Source organism: Piliocolobus tephrosceles, chromosome 21 (assembly GCF_002776525.5).
Source record: "Piliocolobus tephrosceles isolate RC106 chromosome 21, ASM277652v3, whole genome shotgun sequence".
NCBI classification, from domain to species: Eukaryota; Metazoa; Chordata; class Mammalia; order Primates; family Cercopithecidae; genus Piliocolobus; species Piliocolobus tephrosceles.
Window position 1 is genome coordinate 45,644,588 of NC_045454.1, and position 18,168 is coordinate 45,662,755.

At 47.2% G+C, this 18,168-nt stretch overlaps 1 protein-coding gene across 1 annotated transcript in view; it reads left to right on the top strand.

Annotated features, from left to right (window-relative positions):
- Window positions 1-17,654, top strand: part of INSR (insulin receptor) — a 191,362-nt gene extending 173,708 nt beyond the window's left edge. The window contains exons 14-21 of the mRNA XM_026455549.2: window positions 1,061-1,163; window positions 3,375-3,442; window positions 4,501-4,745; window positions 6,307-6,417; window positions 6,524-6,683; window positions 8,564-8,693; window positions 10,304-10,438; window positions 12,503-17,654. Coding sequence (XP_026311334.1) covers window positions 1,061-1,163; window positions 3,375-3,442; window positions 4,501-4,745; window positions 6,307-6,417; window positions 6,524-6,683; window positions 8,564-8,693; window positions 10,304-10,438; window positions 12,503-12,857 — 1,307 coding nt within the window. The 3' untranslated portion in view covers window positions 12,858-17,654. The remainder of the gene's footprint in view (window positions 1-1,060; window positions 1,164-3,374; window positions 3,443-4,500; window positions 4,746-6,306; window positions 6,418-6,523; window positions 6,684-8,563; window positions 8,694-10,303; window positions 10,439-12,502) is intronic.
- Window positions 17,655-18,168: the final 514 nt, after the last annotated feature.

The following is an 18,168-nucleotide window of genomic DNA, read 5'->3' on the forward strand; positions in this document are numbered from 1 at the left end:
AGAAAGAAAGAAAGAAAGAAAGAAAGAAAGAAAGAAAGAAAGAAAGAGAAAGAAAGAAAAGAAAAGAAAGAGAAAGAGGACGGGCATGGTGACTCATGCTTGTAATCACAGCACTTTGGGAGGCCATGGTGGGCAGATCACGAGGTCAGGAGTTTGAGACCAGCTTAGCTAATATGGTGGAACCCTGTTTCTACTAAAAATAAAAAAAAATTAGCTGGGCATGGTGATGTGTGCATGTAATCCCAGCTACTTGGGAAGCTGAGGCAGGAGAATCGCTTGAACCTGGAAGAAGGAGGTTCCAGTGAGCCGAGATCGTGCCACTGAATCCTAGCCTGGGTGTCAGAGCAAGACTCTGTCACAAAAATAAGTACTTAGATAAAGATTTTTTTTTTTTTTTTTTTTTTTGAGACGGAGTCTCGCTCTGTCGCCCAGGCTGGAGTGCAGTGGCCGGATCTCAGCTCACTGCAAGCTCCGCCTCCCGGGTTCCCGCCATTCTCCTGCCTCAGCCTCCCGAGTAGCTGGGACTACAGGCGCCACCACCGCGCCCGGCTAGTTTTTTGTATTTTTAGTAGAGACGGGGTTTCACGGTGTTAGCCAGGATGGTCTCGATCTCCTGACCTCGTGATCCACCCGTCTCGGCCTCCCAAAGTGCTGGGATTACAGGCTTGAGCCACCGCGCCCGGCCGATAAAGATTAAAATAAAATGAATAAGCATTTCAGAGGGGCAGCAGCAGAGCATTAAACTGACAGTATGGGGTCCTGCATCCACTGCCTGAGATGTGGGAGGGGTGGAAATGAGCAGTGATTTGGGAGTGGGGGTGGGGAACAGTGCGCTACCAGAATACTGGCCTCTGAGCCCACTGCCTGGTCCTACTGAACCTACGGGACTGTTGTGGGACTGCTGGAAAAATCAGGGTGTGGAAGAATAGCAGAGAGGTTCATGGACAAGGGAGGGGGGAAACAGGGTGGCCCACCCTTTCCAGGAGTGGATGTGATTTTTGGTGTGAACTCTGTTGGGAACACACTGATATGAAACATATATTTTCTTATTCTATTTCAGTAGATGTCCCGTCAAATATTGCAAAAATTATCATCGGCCCCCTCATCTTTGTCTTTCTCTTCAGTGTTGTGATTGGAAGTATTTATCTATTCCTGAGAAAGAGGTGAGTTGCGTGAGTTCAGTGGTGTGCTGGGAACCATTGGTTCTCTGGGGGAAAATATGCCTCGATATAGGTATAGGTATATGTAAGTTTATTATGAATTTTACTGATATAGGATGTGTAACGTGCAATTTACAGATAATTGTCATAATACGATATATACAACTCTTTATTGTAAATTCCCTCTAGCCAGTTGATTCTTACAGAATGTTTTGGTTGATTTTTTAATTTTTTTTGCCCAAACCTTTATATCCAAAGCCAACCTATTATTGCCGTTAATTAAACAAGTATAGCTCCAATGTGAATGTTGATTAATTTTTCAAAATTTACATGAAAGAGTAGGACATGACTGGGCACAGTGGCTCATGCCTGTAATCCTAGCATTTTGGGAGGCCAAGGCGGGTGAATCACCTGAGGTCAGGAGTTTGAGACCAGCCTGGCCAACATGGTGAAACCTCATCTCTACTAAAAGTACTAAGAAATTAACCAGGCGTGGTGGTAGGCGCCTGTAATCCCAGCTACTCAGGAGGCTGAGGCAGGAGAATTACTTGAACCCTGGAGGTGGACGTTGCAGCTAGCCAAGATCCCGCCATTGCACTCCAGCCTGGGCAACAGAGTGAGACTCCATCTCAGAAAAAAAAAAAAAAAAAAGAGTGGGACAAAACTGAAATAAGACATATATGTTCATCAGTGATATGAGTGACGTCTTTGCTGAGTCATATAATAATTTTTAAATACCAGAAGAACATTTTCTTAGTGTTTTATGCCATGTGCAATGTCACAGTTGCAGACATGACACACTTTGAAGTTTAATCTACATGATTAAACATTTTTCTCGGCCAGGCACAGTGGCTCACACCTGTAATCCCAGCACTTTGGGAGGCTGAGGCGGGCGGATCATGAGGTCAGGAGCTCGAGACCAGCCTGACCAACATGGTGAAACCCCGTCTCTACTAAAAATACAAAAATTAGCAGGGTGTGGTGGTGCGCGCCTGTAATCCCAGCTCCTCAGGAGGCTGCGGCAGGAGAATCGCTTGAACCCGGGAGGCAGAGGTTGCAGTGAGCTGAGATCACACCATTGCGCTCCACCCTGGGCAGCAGAACGAGACTGTCTCAAAAACAAAACAAAAATATTTTTCTCATCACTTTCTCAAGCCTGGACAAACAACAGAACAACAAATCCAGTCCCAAGTTATAGCATTTGCCAGTTTTTGTAATGTAAATATTCCCAGCATGTCTAATTTCAAGCTGTAGACATAATATTACTGAGTATAGTGTCGGAAAGAGATACATAATAGCTCCCCATTGAATTCACCCTATGGATACAATATGGTGTATAAATGATATAAGGTAAATAACCTCAACTGCATTGATCATAGTAAAATGGAGTGTGAGAGTTAGAAAGTGATGAGTTTTGAGCATGTATTGTCTTTGGTTTTAGGGTAATTTATTTCATTGTAAGCCTCTATAATTTACATTTTTTGTTCTATTTGGAAGGCATTGTACAATTTAATCTTTAATAATGCTTATATTTAATAACTGGCTCACTCGTTTCCTGAAAATTTAATAATTGTTTCTCATCAGTCGGGATGAGCTCGCTGTAGAACAGTACTGGGTGAGTGGCTTTTAAGTGTTACATAGACAGCCATAAATTGTAATAAAAGCCAGCCAGAGCCCTGCATGGTCGTGCACATCTGTAATCCCAGCCACTCGGAAGGATGAGGCAGGAGGATCACTTGATACCAAGAGTTCAAGACCAGCCTGGGCAACATAGTGAGACCCTGTCTCTACGAAATTTAAAAAATTAGCCAGGTGTGGTGGTGAGCACCTGTATTCCCAGCTATTTAAAAAGCTAAGGTGAGAGGATCTCTAGAGCCCAGAAGGTCGAGACTGCAGTGAGCTCTGATTAAACCACTGCCCTCCAGCCACAACGCAGCAAGACTCCAACTCTGAAATGTGAAAACAAAACAAAACAAAACAAAACAAAAACACCCAGGGAGGGATGAGTGCTGCTGCCATGTTGATGCATTTAAGTACTTGTCTGATGGGCTTCCATTCAAAACATAAAGGTCCCCCATCCCTGCCCTAGACTGCATCTAGAATTGTGGGGATTCTGCTGGTAAGGGCTGCCATTTGCCTTATGAAACCCCTTTCTGGAGACCTGCAGAGTCCCATGAGAACCTCAAGCTAATGTGCCTCATTTTTCTCCTCCAGGCAGCCAGATGGGCCACTGGGACCGCTTTACGCTTCTTCAAACCCTGAGTATCTCAGTGCCAGTGATGGTGAGTACCATCCCTTCCCTGTGGGTGACCAGTACCCTACTCAACAGCTTCCTTTGCCTTCACCATTGAGTGAGAGTGAAGGATGGGTTCCCCAGGGAGGCCAAGAAAAGCCCTCTTGGTCATCTGAGCTTGCCAAACTGCCCTTGCTGCAGAAACCTCATTACTGTGTGCATGTGGACACATGGTATTTGGCACCTGCCTGGATGGGCTCATCTAGCTGGTCTGGGACCCTTGGATGGGGTTGACAACTTGGGCTGGGCTCAGCTGGGTGGTTCTTCTTCTGGTCTTGCCTGGCTTCACCCATGTAGCTACATTTTGCTGGTGTGTCAGCTAGCACTTGGTAGTCTTAGATGATTTCACTCACATGTCTGGTGGTCGGCAGGCTGTGTGGTCCCAACGTGGGGGCCCTAAGCTGGGGGAGGCTGAGCCTCATCTGTCCATGTGGCCTCTTAGGCTCCAGCAGGCTGGCCTAGTCTTCATTGCATGGTACTCTGTTGGTTCCTAGTAGCAAGGGAGGGCAAGCTCCAGGGTAATAGTCCATTCCGAGTTTCTGCTTGGGTCGTTCCTGCTGATTCCCATTGACCAAAATAACTCACAAGGCCATGCCCAGGGCCAAGGGGTGGTGAGATAGACTCCACCTTTTCATGGGAAGAGCTGCCAAGTATCCTGGCTTTTTTTTACCCCCAACCTATTACAACCTGTCTTCCATCCCCTTGGCACTTTGCAGAAACAGTAGTCTCAGGTGGGAAGTAGCACCATTCCGTGGCAAGGGTCTGAAATCAGACAAGAAGGATAGGGATGCAGGTTTGTCTCAGGACATATTGGCCAGGATCTTGAACCAGCTGTGGCTCCTTCCTTGAGTCTCTGCCATGCCCTCTCCACGGGTGCAGATGCCTGTCCTGTTCTCAGCAATACGCCCAGTGCCTGGCATGGGTCCTGGATCACAGAACTCACTTCACGAGTGTTTTTGAGGGGGTTTGGGTGAGGGCTTGGGTGGAAGGTGGCTGCAGACCCCCAAGGGATCCGCCAAAGATGCTGTGTAGATAAGTGAAAAGCAGTGTTTCCATGCTCTGTGTACGTGCCGGACGAGTGGGAGGTGCCTCGAGAGAAGATCACCCTCCTTCGAGAGCTGGGGCAGGGCTCCTTCGGCATGGTGTATGAGGGCAACGCCAGGGACATCATCAAGGGTGAGGCAGAGACCCGCGTGGCAGTGAAGACGGTCAACGAGTCAGCCAGTCTCCGAGAACGGATTGAGTTCCTCAATGAGGCCTCGGTCATGAAGGGCTTCACCTGCCATCATGTGGTGAGTCCAATGGGGATGGGACACAGGCTGGCTTTCCTGCCCCTTCCCTCTCTCTGCCTCCCCCTCCTGCACAGAGTGACAGAGGACACTGGGTGTAACCTCCTGCCCAACCCCCACTCCACTAAGCTTCCCATCCTAAAGGTGCGGGGAGGGATCGTTCCCTTCTCAAATCACATCCTCTCCCACTTCACCTGGAACCAGACTCTATCACTGTCTCATCACTTTCTGGAATGCTTCATTGCTTTCCAGACTCACTCATCACTTTCTGGAATCTTCCATCATTTTCTGGAATCTTCCACCACTTTCTGGATCCTTCCATCATTTTCCAGAATCTTCCATTGCTTTTTAGACTCTTCCATTTCTTGCTTTTTCCTGGCTCCTTTGTAATCCAGGACCACACAGAGGTCCACCTCATACCACCTGCCATCATTCCTACTCTCCCTTGAAGGCAGCGCAAACTCTTCCTGCCTTTCTGCTCCTTTGTTTCTCTTTGAGTCCCATGTACTTTCATCCTTACCACACATATTTGTGGGGCATTTAAAACCTTGCTCTTGTCCCTGTGATACAGTGGATTCCTGCCCCTGTAGAGCTTCCAAAACAGCAGGTGGAGACAGACTCCAAAACCTTTATTTTTATTTTTATATATTTTTAAGACAGAGTCTCTCTCTGTCACCCAGGGTGGAGTACAGTGGCACAATCTTGGCTCACTCAACCTCTGCCTCCCGGGTTCAAGCAATTCTCCTGCCACAGCCTCCTGAGTAGCTGGGATAACAGGAGCCCATCACCGCACCCGGCTAATTTTTGTATTTTTAGTAGAGATGGGATTTTGCCATGTTGGCCAGACTGGTCTCGAACTCCTGACTTCAGGTGATCCACCGGCCTCAGCCTCTCAAAGTGCTGGGATTACAGGCATAAGCCACTGACCCCGGCCGACTCCAAACCCTTTATACATTAGGAGAAAATGTTATGGAAACATGAAGAAAGAGAGGAAAGAAGGGTTGGACAAGGGTGTATTTGAGCAAAGACTTCAAGGACATGAGAAGCTGGGCCCTGTGGGTGTGGCAGGGAACAGAGAGCCAGGCAGAGAGAATGGTTAAAATACAAAGGCCTGGGCGGGCGTGGTGGCTGTAATCCCAGCACTTTGGGAGGCTGAGGCAGGTGGATCACCAGAGGTTGGGGGTTCAAGACCAACCTGACCAACATGGAGAAATCCTGACTCTACTAAAAATACAAAAATTAGCCGGGTGTGCTGGCGGGCGTCTGTAACCCCAGCTACTCGATAGACTGAGGCAGGAGAATTGCTTGAACCTGGGAGGTGAAGGTTGCAGTGAGCCGAGATCACGCCACTGCACTCCAGCCTGGGTAAGAGAGCATGATTCCGTCTCGAAAATTAAAAAAAAAAAAAATACAAAGGCCTATCTGTCTGCTCCCCTAGACCAGGGCTGAGCACACTGCATCCAGGCCACAGGGTGCTGTATGTGACATAGACACCAGGCAGGGAGAACCTTGGCGAGTTGAATCACAGACCCTCCTCCGAGAACCCCGGTTGCTTGCTCTGCAGGTGCGCCTCCTGGGAGTGGTGTCCAAGGGCCAGCCCACGCTGGTGGTGATGGAGCTGATGGCTCACGGAGACCTGAAGAGCTACCTCCGTTCTCTGCGGCCAGAGGCTGAGGTGAGCTGCCTTGGGGGGACCCAGCGGGATACTCAGTGGGGCACCCGCTCCTGGCCTCCTCGAATCCTGGTGCTGCTGAAACACCAACCCCATGTTTCGGTTTTAGAATAATCCTGGCCGCCCTCCCCCTACCCTGCAAGAGATGATTCAGATGGCGGCAGAGATTGCTGACGGGATGGCCTACCTGAATGCCAAGAAGTTTGTGCATCGGGACCTGGCAGCGAGAAACTGCATGGTCGCCCATGATTTTACTGTCAAAATTGGAGGTTCGTCTGGCTTTCTGCTTTGAAAACATAACGACCCAGGCCAGGTTTGATTTCAGAAGGACGCTGTCTATGATGAGCTGCTAAGTCTTTTCTGATAGTATAAAAGGGGCAAGATACTTCTTTTTTTGTTTTTTGTTTTGTTTTGTTTTGTTTGTTTGTTTTGAGATGGAGTCTTACTCTGTCGCCCAGGCTGGAGTGCAGTGGTGCAATCTTGGCTCACTGCAACCTCTGCCTCCCAGGTTCAAGCGATTCACCTGCCTCAGCTTCCCAAGTAGCTGGGACTACAGGTGTGCACCACCACGCTTGGCTAATTTTTGTATTTTTAGTGGAGATGGGGTTTCACCATGTTGGCCAGGATAGTCTTGATTTCCTGACTTCGTGATCCTCCTGCCTCGGCCTCCCAAAGTGCTGGGATTACAGGCGTGAGCTAGCACACTGGCTTTTTTTTTTTTTTTTTCTTTTTTATGAGATGGAGTCTTGCTCTGTCACTCAGGCTGGAGTGCAGTGACAGGATCTCGGCTCACTGAAACCTCTACCTCTCAGGTTCAAGTGATTCTCCCGCCATGGTCTCCCAAATAGCTGGGATGAGAGGCGTGCACCACCACACCCAGCTAATTTTTGTATTTTTAGTAGAGATGGAGTTTCACCGTGTTGGCCAGGATGGTCTCAAACTCCTGACCTCAAATGATCCAGCCGTGTTGGCCTCCCAAAGCACTGGGATTACAGGCATGAGCCACTGTGCCTGGCCTGGGCAAGATTTTGGATGGGGACCACTCCCCCCCCAGGCTGTCATTTAATTGCATGTATTGATAAACTCATTTACCCATTCACTTCTTTAAAAGATATGTTTGTAGGACCGGGGGCCCCGCCTGTAATCTCAGTGCTTTGGAAGGCCAAGGTGTAAGGACTGCTTGAGTCCAGGAGTTTGAGACCAGCCTGTGCAACATAGTGAGACTCTATCTCTATGAAAAATTTTTTTAAAAAGGGGTGTGGTGGTGCACATCTGTGGTCCCAGCTACTCAGGAGGCTGGGGTGGGAGGATTGCTTGAGCCCAGGAGGTAGAGGCTGCAGTGAGCTGTGACTGCATCACTGCACTCCAGCCTGGGCAATAGTGAGACACTATTTCAAAAAAACAAACAAAAAAGGAATATAGAGGGGACCAGAGCAGCGTGAGATGTGAGATCGAGGAGAGAGGCAGAAACCAGACCCAGAAGGACCTTGTATGTCACAGCAAGTCATCTCGACATTATCTTACATTAGCAAGGGGCAGCAGGAAGTGATATGATTCTATTTATGACTCAAAAAGACATCTCCTGGCCAGGCGCAGTGGCTCACACCTGTAATCCCAGCACTTTGGAAGACTGAGGCGGGCGGATTACTGGAGGTCAGGAGTTCGAGACCAGCCTGGTCAACATGGTGAAACCCCCGTCTCTACTCAAAATACAAAACATTAGCTAGACATGATGGCAGACAGCTGTAATCCCAGCTACTCAGGAGACTGAGGCAGGAGAATTGCTTGAATCAGGGAGGTAGAGGTTGCAGTGAACCGAGATCGCACCACCGCACTCCAGCCTGGAGGACAGAGTGAGACTCCATATAAAAAAAAAAAAAAAAAAAAAGAAAGAAAAAGAAAAATGTAGCTTCTTTGTCATTTGGTACCTTCTTTTCCCTCCCTTTAAATAGTAGCCCATCTTCCCCCTTCACTTCCCCATGTGCACCCTCAGAATCCCTTCTTACTGGATTTGGCTACCACCCAGGTGAGCGCACACCAGGGCCAGGTGAACCCCTCTTAGGGCTCTGTGAGAGGTGGGGCAGTCAAGATGGCAGATGGTAGGACCAAGGCTGAAGGTTAAGAGCGTGTGAATCATTTGTGTTGTCAGACTTTGGAATGACCAGAGACATCTATGAAACGGATTACTACCGGAAAGGGGGCAAGGGTCTGCTCCCTGTACGGTGGATGGCGCCGGAGTCCCTGAAGGATGGGGTCTTTACCACTTCTTCTGACATGTGGTGAGTTGTGTGTGGAGGGGTGGACGGATGCTGGGCTTGAATTCCAGGTGCTAGTAACAGCCAAGAGCGGGGGAAGGAAGCCTGCCATCCTCCTGGACCCCCCATCAAGGAAAGGAAGGCAGCGTCCTGTCTGAGGACCTTCCCGTGGCCACTCTTATGTCCTGATTAATCCTGGAGGCATTGTGAACCCCAAAAATCTGAGACAGGTCTCAGTTAATTTAGGAAGGTTATTTTGCCAAGGTTGAGGACGCGTGCTCATGGCACAGCCTCAGGAGATCCTGACCACATGTGCCCAAGGTGGTCAGGGCACAGCTTGGTTTTATACATTTTAGGGAGACATGAGACATCAATCAACATATGCAAGATGAACATTGGTTGGGTCTGGAAAGGCGGGACAACTCGAAGCGGGGAGGGGACTCTTCCAGGTCATAGGTGGATAAGAGACAAATGGTTGCATTCTTTTGAGTTTCTGATGAGCCTCTCCAAAGGAGGCAATCAGATATGAATGTTTCTCAGTGAGCAGAGCGGGGACTTTGAATAGAGTGGGAGGCAAGTTTGTTCAAGCAGTTCCCAGCTGGACTTTGTCCTTGAGTTTAGCGATTTGGGGGCCCCAAGATTGGTTTTTCTTTCATAGCATTTATGGACTGCAGCATGAATTGTTTTATTAACTGGCCAACCATGTTCTAGCAAACCAAGAGATGTGTTTGCGTGTGTGTGTGTGTGTGTGCGCATGTGTGTGTGTATTTGCATGTGTGTGAGCGTGTGTGTGTATGTGTATGCATATGTGTTTGCATGTTTGTGTATTAGTGTTTGTGTACATGTGTGTGTGCATGTTTGCATGTGTGTGTGCGTGTGTGCTAGTTTGCCTGTGTGTTTACATGTTTGTGTGTTTGCATGTATGTGAATTTGCATGTGTGTGCACACATGTGTGTATTTGCATGTGTGCACACGTGTGTGTTTGCATATGTTTGGGTGTATTTGCATGTGTGTGCACACGTGTGTGTTTGCCTGTTCGTGTGTATGTGTATGCATATGTGTGTTTGTGTGTGTATTAAATGTGTGCCTGTGTTTGCATGTGTTTGTGTGTGTTTGCGTGCATGTGTGTACATGTGCGTTTCCATGTATGTGCTAGTTTGCCTGTGTGCACGTGTGTTTGTATTTGCGTGTGTGTGCACGTGTGTTTGTGTATTTACATGTGTGCACACGTGTGTGTTTGCATGTGTGCTAGTTTGCCTGTGTTTGCACGCATGCGTTTGCATATGTGTTTGCATGTGTGTGCTAGTTTGCCTGTGTGCGTGTTTGTGTGTGTGCGCGTGTGTGTGCATGTGTTTGCATGTGTGTTTGCATGTGTGCTAGTTTGCCTTTGTGTGTTTGCCTGTGTGTTTGCATGCATGCGTTTGCATATGTGTTTGCATGTGCGTGCTAGTTTGCCTGTGTGCGTGTGTGTGTGAGTGTGTGTGTGTGTGCATGTGCACGTGTTTGCATGTGTGTTTGCATGTGTTGTGTGCTAGTTTGCCTGTGTGCATGTGTGTTTGCGTGTGTATGTGTGTGTTTTTGCGTGTGTGTGTGTGAATGGTTTCTTTGTTACTACTCTCAACTGTCATTGACAGGTCCTTTGGCGTGGTCCTTTGGGAAATCACCAGCTTGGCAGAACAGCCTTACCAAGGCCTGTCTAATGAACAGGTGTTGAAATTTGTCATGGACGGAGGGTATCTGGATCAACCCGACAACTGTCCAGAGAGAGTGTAAGTGTAGAAGGGGCTTGAGGTGTGTGAGGTGTTCATTGAAAGGGTATTGCCCTTTACACGTGTGCTTGGTCTTGCCTTTCCTATGTCTACACACTCACCGTGTTTGCATGCTATATGTTACAGGTGTGTTTGTGTTTGGATAGCTTGTCTTTACATGCGTGTTTGCATTTGCATATTGCATGGTGGTACACACACTTGAGTTTCCATATGTGCTACATGTGTGCTTGTTTGCATATTATATATTTACATAGGTATTTATGTTTGCATACTATATGTTTACATGTGCATCAGCGTATCATGGCACATGTACACCTTGTTTACATATCTTTATAAGCACACGTGTTTACATATGTGCTTGTTTACATAGTATGTCTTTACTGGCATGCTTGTGTTCACAAATCGTAAGATTTTCTTTCATATTGTATAGTTGGAATGTTGCACAAGAAACCCATAGCGGTAGTTATCTTGGGAGAAGGGAACTGGAGACCTGGGGTTGGGGGAGCGAGACCTATGTTTGGCTGTTAATTATTTATACGCTGAAAATTTTGTCAGGTGGCTGGGAATGGGTGGCTCACACCTGTAATCCCAGCAATTTGGGAGACCGAGGCGAACAGGTCACCTGAGGTCAGGAGTTCAAGACCAGCCTGGCCAACATGGTGAAACCCCGTCTCTATTAGAAATACAAAAATTACCTGGGTGTGGTGGTGGGCACCTGTAGTCCCAGCTACTCAGGAGGCTGAGGCAGGAGAATTGCTTGAATTCGGGAGGCAGAGGTTGCAGTGAGCAGAGACTGCGCCATTGCACAGCAGCCTGGGTGACAGAGCGAGATTCTGTCTCAAAAACAAACAGACACACAAAAATTTTGTCAGGCATACATATTATGTATTCCCCCCTCCAAATGTACATAGATATATATTTAGATGAAGTCTCGCTCTGTCACCCAGGCTGGTAGAGTGCAGTGATGCAATCACAGTTCACTGCAACCTTGAACTCCTGGACTCAGCCTCCTGGCTCAGCCTCCCAAAGTGCTGGGATTACTCTTGATCCAGTTTTGAAATGAGGCAACCCTTTTCAAAACCATCTTTTGGCTGGGCACGGTGTCTGACGCCTGTAATCCCAGCACTTTGGGAGGCCGAGGCGGGCAGATGACGAGTTCAGGAGACCAAGACCATCCTGGCTAACACGGTGAAACCCCGTCTCTACTAAAAATACAAAAAATTAGCCAGGCATGGTGGTGGGTGCCTGTAGTCCCAGCTACTCAGGAGGCTGAGGTAGGAGAAGGGCGTGAACCTGGGAGGCGGAGCTGGCAGTGAGCCGAGATCGCGCCACTGCACTCCAGCCTGGGTGACAGAGCGAGACTCTGTCTCAAAAAAAAAAAAAAAAAATTCAGGCTGGACAGGATAGCTCATGCCTGTAATCTCAGCACTTTGGGTGGTTGAGGCAGGAGGATTGCTTGAGCTCAGGGGTTCAAGGCTGCAATGAGCTATGATTGTGCCACTGCACTCCATCCTGGGTGGCAACGTGAGATACCCTGTCTCAAAAAAAAAAAAGAAAGAAAGAAAAAAAAAAAGTGGCCAGGCATGGTGGCTCACGCCTGTAATCCCAGCATCTTGGGAGGCCAAGGTGGCTGGATCACTTGAGCCTAGAGTTTGAGACCAGCCTGGGCAACATAGCAAAGCCCTGTCTCTGCAAAACATAGAAAAATGAGCTAGGCATGGTGGTGCACACTTGTGGTCCCAGCTATTTGGGAGGCCAGGTGAGAGGATTGCTTGAGCCTAGGATGCAGAGGCTGCAGTGAGCTATGATCATGCCACTGCACTCCAGCCTGGGTAACAGAATGAGACCCTGTGTCCAAAAAAAGAAGAAAAGCAACAAGAAAACGCCATCTCTCAGAACCTCTAGCATTGCTATTTCTGCCTTGACAATTGTCCACACACACAGCCAGCGTCTGATGCGAACACATGTGGTCCGTGGGTGTTGGCTGCAGGGACGAGGGCGGGGTTGGGAGGATGCTTGGCTGGGCCCCTAGACTCACCCAGGACGTGTCCTTCTGCCCCGCAGCACTGACCTCATGCGCATGTGCTGGCAATTCAACCCCAAGATGAGGCCAACCTTCCTGGAGATTGTCAACCTGCTCAAAGACGACCTGCACCCCAGCTTTCCGGAGGTGTCGTTCTTTCACAGCGAGGAGAACAAGGCTCCCGAGAGTGAGGAGCTGGAGATGGAGTTTGAGGACATGGAGAATGTGCCGCTGGACCGTTCCTCGCACTGTCAGAGGGAGGAGGCTGGGGGCCGGGATGGAGGGTCCTCGCTAGGTTTCAAGCGGAGCTACGAGGAACACATCCCTTACACTCACATGAACGGAGGCAAGAAAAACGGGCGGATCCTGACCTTGCCTCGGTCCAATCCTTCCTAACAGTGCCTACCGCGGCGGGGACGGGCAGGGGTTCCCATTTTCACTTTCCTCTGGTTTGAAAGCCTCTGGAAAACTCAGGATTCTCACGACTCTACCATGTCCAATGGAGTTCAGAGATCGTTCCTATACATTTCTGTTCATCTTAAGATGGACTCGTTTGGTTGCCAATTTAACTAGTCCCGCAGAGGATTTAACTGCTGCCCTTTTGGAGCAACAACGGTTTCAAACCAGGATTTTGTGTTTTTTCGTTTCCCCCCCCCCCCCCCCCCCCCCCCCGCTGGAAAGACAGCACCTGTTTTTACAAATTCTTTTCATTTTTTTTTTTTTTTTTTTTTTTTTTTTTTGCTGGTGTCTGAGCTGCAGTATAAAAGATAAAACTTCTTGTCTATGGAACAAAAGTTCGAAAGAAAAGACAAAACAAAAACACCCAGCCCTGTTCCAGGAGAATTTCAAGCTTTACAGGTTGGGCTTCAAGGCGGCTTTTTTTTTGTTTTCCCTCATCCAGGCTGAAGGATTTTTTTTTTTTTTTTTTTCTTTACAAGATCAGTTCCTCAAATTGACCAATAGCTGCTGCTTTCATACTTTGGATAAGGGTCTGTGGTCCCGGCGTGTGCTCACGTGTGTATGCGTGTGTGTCCAGTCGACATGGCTGATGTGTGTGCAAAGTATCCTCGCGGAGTTGATGCTTTGGGAATTGGCTCATGAAGGTTCTTCTCAAGGGTGCGAGCTCATGTCTCCCTCTCTCCTTCCTTCTTATCGACTGGGAGACTGTGCTCTCGACAGATTCTTCTCGTGTCAGAAGTCTAGCCTCAGGTTTCTACCCTCCTTTCACGTTGGTGGAAAGAGACTTTTTGGGAGCCAAGGGAGGAACATTTCATTTGGAGTGATTATGAATCTTTTCAAGACCAAACCAAGCTAGGACATTAAAAAAGAAAGAAAGAAAGAAAGGAAAAACAAAATAGAAAAAGGAAAAAAAAAAAGAAGGAAGAACTGAGATGACAGAGTTTTGAGAATATATTTGTAACATATTTAATTTTTAAAGTCTCTGGTATTAGCCTCATAAGTTATTGACTATTCCCTGGGGTTGGCGGGGAGTGGAGACATGAGTTGGTCTGCCTGTTGTGGGGCCGGGAAGGGGAGGGAGTGAGGCACAAGTGGCCTCTTTGGTCTTAAAGGCATCCATTTCTGGGAATGAAGCCACATTCGCTGCTAACACTTTTGGACGCTGTGAGGCCACATGGAGTGTGTGGGAGACTAGGTTTTGTGGATGGTCTGGTTCAGGTACCAGGTCTGCTGGAAGGTTCCTGTTCAGATAAGCTGGTAGCTACCTAGCTCTGAGCCTGCCTTCAAGAACACCTGTGTTCATCGTCTGGTTCTCTGTGTGTACCTCTCGTGGCGTTTCCTCTCCTGGGTGTGAATATCCTACCGTTATTGTGCAAACACAAGAACATCAGATCCCAAAGAGCAACAACCTGGATGCATTTTGGGAACATCTAAGCAATATAAGAGAGAGGTGCACTGAGAGTACGTCTTGGTCCTCTCCACCCTGAGAGCATCCGACGGTCCTCAGTACTGAACTCCCGGAAGCTGCTCAGAGCCCGGTGACCTCATCTGGGCCAGGTGTGGTGCCTAAGCAGAATGCGCAGACGCTTACGATGTTGCAGTCCCTAAGAGAGTAGAGTCTGGAGGAGAAACCGTGAAAAAGACCTTTCGCACCACCAAGAACTTCCGAATGGGCGTGAATCCACCGTTTCTTCTCTTTGCAAAAAGAACCACCACAGCTGCTCAAAGAACACAGTGAACTCATCACTTTGGTTCATCAAAAAATCATCACCCATGCGTTATTCCTGAGTGCATTTTCTTACAACTTTTTGACTGCTTCCTTTTCTTCTCTTAAGAGTTGTGGGCTTAAGAATGGGATCGAGTCATAATGGCAACCTCCAAGCCCTCTCAATTCTTGATTAAGAACACAGGTAGACACGAATCCCAATTGTCTATTGCTGTCTTATTTATATGATTCGAGAAATTACAGCATGTAAAAATATTGCTGAGACGCCTCAGTGATTGGGTACAAGGAGCAAGAGTACAGAAATTATTTTTGCCAAATTTATTTTGTAAATATGAGGGTCTGTACGTAAATTAAAAAAACAAACACGTAGATCTAGGTATTTTGTTCTCTTCCTAGTAAATTTGTAGTGGTTGTATACTACACTAGCTGCAATTTTCACATTTTTCTAATTCAGAAAGGTTTTTCTTATATTAGGGGAAAAAGTATTTATTTTAATATATAAAATCACTCTGAAAATCACTCTCATAAAAAACGGAGCGCATGTAAATTTTTATCAAAGAAAAATAAACAGGTGAATGGGGGATAGTGATTTTTGTTTTTCAGCACAGTCTACCTCAGAGTATTGTTAAGATGTGATTCAATCACAGACATCTTTGAGATTTCAGAATTCTACCTGGAACCGGTCTGAATCAGGGAACGTGTGTATCAGCTGATTCGAATGCCAGGGACCAGCAAGAATTTTGAGGGAGGGAGTTGGGATGGAGAAGGTATGGCCTTTATGTGAGCATAGATCCCTTTTCTTCCTGGCTGGTAATACTCTTCTCTGAATTTAATCTTCCTTTAAAAAAAAAAAATCCTCCATCTATTGTCACTATGTTCCCCAAGCATAAACTAAGTTCCAGGCCATCATGATGTATCTGATATATGAGGTACGCCCGCAAGGTGTACCTTCCTTTGGTGAGAGATGGCTGCTGGGGCAAAGACAGGCTTTGATTCAGAACAAGCATTCCCACCTGTTCCATGGAATTCCCCTGAAGTGAGCACAAAGGTGCCCTGGTCTCCCTGATGATTTATTCCAACTCCTTTCAGGCTGGTGATACACCTCACACACAAACACCTAATACAATGTCTTTTAAAATTCTCCAAGTGGGATGGGAGCATGTGCGGGAAATTCCAATCCAAAACCCATGAATGTGCTGAACACTTTTTTTTTTTTTTTTTGCAACAACACACCGTGGACCTCTATGTTGGGGTTTGATTGACCTCAAGCTGATATTGTTGAACCTTGTGCAGCTTTGATAATCCATGCAAGAGTCTAGGCAGGGCCAGTGGGGCCCAAATCTTGCTGCTCTTGTACTTTTAGGCACTGCCCTTGCAGACTCGCCTTTCTCCACCTGCCCTGGAGAAAGGTAGGGTGCTGGGCCTGCCCCTTGCAAATGGGGTTCACCAGTTTCATTTATTTGACTCTACTGCCACAGTGAAAAGAGCAAACAGCTATTGGGTTGCAAGCCTCTTTTGACATTAGGAAATACTGACTTTGTAACAATAAAACTTTGGTCCTAGAAAGACATGGTTGTCCTGGGGGTTTGTACTGTTAAATTACAACAACAACAAAAAGCAACAAAACCAGCTTAGGGCAACACTTTTTGTTGCTTGTTTTTAAAGATGTCTCACTATGATTAAAACCCTTTTCATTAATGTAGTGAATGCCACACAGGAGTTTCTTCTTCCAGGAGGAGAATACTAAGCACGTCACTTTCTCTCTGCATTGGTGATGTCAAATACGCATCAGAAAATGTTCAGGTTTCGGGAGCTGTCCTAGGTGCTGTTCCATCATTGGAAGTAGTGAGAAGGAGAAGCACTGCTGCTTGTCTGGATATAGGCTGAGGACGATGGAGAGAAGCTGTGGGAACTGACATAAGGATCTGCACAGGTCATCCTGGGACCCTGGGGACTATGTTACCAATTGATGGACAGATCTTTCACTGTATCCTACCAGGGCAGGTAGTCCACCAAGAAATGTGTTTATTGGGTTGGGAAGTGTTTATTTGTAGTCCTCTGTAACACTTGTGGACGAGCAGGAGCATCATCAGGGGTATGACTTGCGCTGGCCATCCTGGTAAATGGGTGTGCTGTAGTCCCAGCAGTAATCATTTCTCTACTTCACAGTGGGTGGAAGTTTAGGGTTAAATGTCCTTTGCATGCCACCTGGTGAGTCCTTGACACCTTAGGCTCTTCAGAAACTATGGTTTTGTTGAGGATGGGGAACAGGGAATGCCGATTTTATATTCGTGGTACACATAGGGGGTGCCACTTCAGAAAATCTTCTAGCATGTTCTTAGAATATTATTTTATATGAGAGGTGAGGTTGGAAATGCAAAGGACAGGTCAGCACTTTTTTCCCCCCTAGAACATACAAAAGAACATGGACTTTCACGGGGCTGCAACAGAAGGTGACTATCTCCTTAAGGGTCCTCAAGAAATCAGGCTGGGGGAAGGGGACACAACGGCTTTTTGAGCTTACCGTTACCTTCTGATCCCAGTCAATGTCCAGAACCAGCCACAAGCCAAATTTCTATCTGGGTGTGGGCCACTGAAAATCCTTGTTAAAAACCAGATCATAAATCTGGGGCTCTTGGTCCCATTGGAGAAGGAAGGAAGAGCCTCAAAATAAGTGTGCATCCATGCACATATTCAGGAACAGCTTGTTTAGTCTTTACACTTTGCCTCAAAGTTGCTGCTCCTCGTCCCTTTGTGTGCCTGGGTGGCCTCAGCCCTGCGTGTTGGCAACGCAGGATCAAATGTGCTGCAGCTTTTGCAGAAAACAACTCAGAAACACAAAACCCACCAACAGCTCAATTATTATTTTTTCAATGTTTTCCTACAAGAGCCAAGTAGCACCATGTACAGAAGATGCCTTTTTTTTTTGGAATATTGAAATCGTTCTGCATGTATAATATGGGATAATGACCTGTTTATATTAAAATTCTGATTAAATTATCTGAGAATACGCTTGTTTTTGTGTGGTGTCCCAGTAAGGACCTGTCGTGTGGTGGGAGGATGTGTCTACGAGTTGGGTTGTATTAAGGAAAACCTCTTGGAATTTGTGGGTACCTTTTTTTTAGAGGAGAAAAACACCTAGATTCTTCCACACATGAAAAGAGGTTAAATTATTGCTACCAGCGGAGTTGATGACTCGCAGGGACATACCGGTATGACCAAACTGGCCGTTTAAATATTGCACTATTTCCATACCATTTGGTAAGTAAGCGCTTCCCCAAGGGCTCCCAGACCTCCCCATGGTGCAACCACTCAAGGGTTCACTCTGAGAATACCAATGAACCTTCAAGATCTTGCTCTATTCTGACATGCAGGAAACTCACATGTTAAATACTGTCAGTGTCAGTGTCAGTGGAGACCTGTTCCCAGGTTGGGTGGACAGGTGAGTGACCATGGGTTCGACCATGAGATTGAAAGCCTTTTGAATAGTCTTGAGCTATTCATGCACAGTGCGGAGTGTAG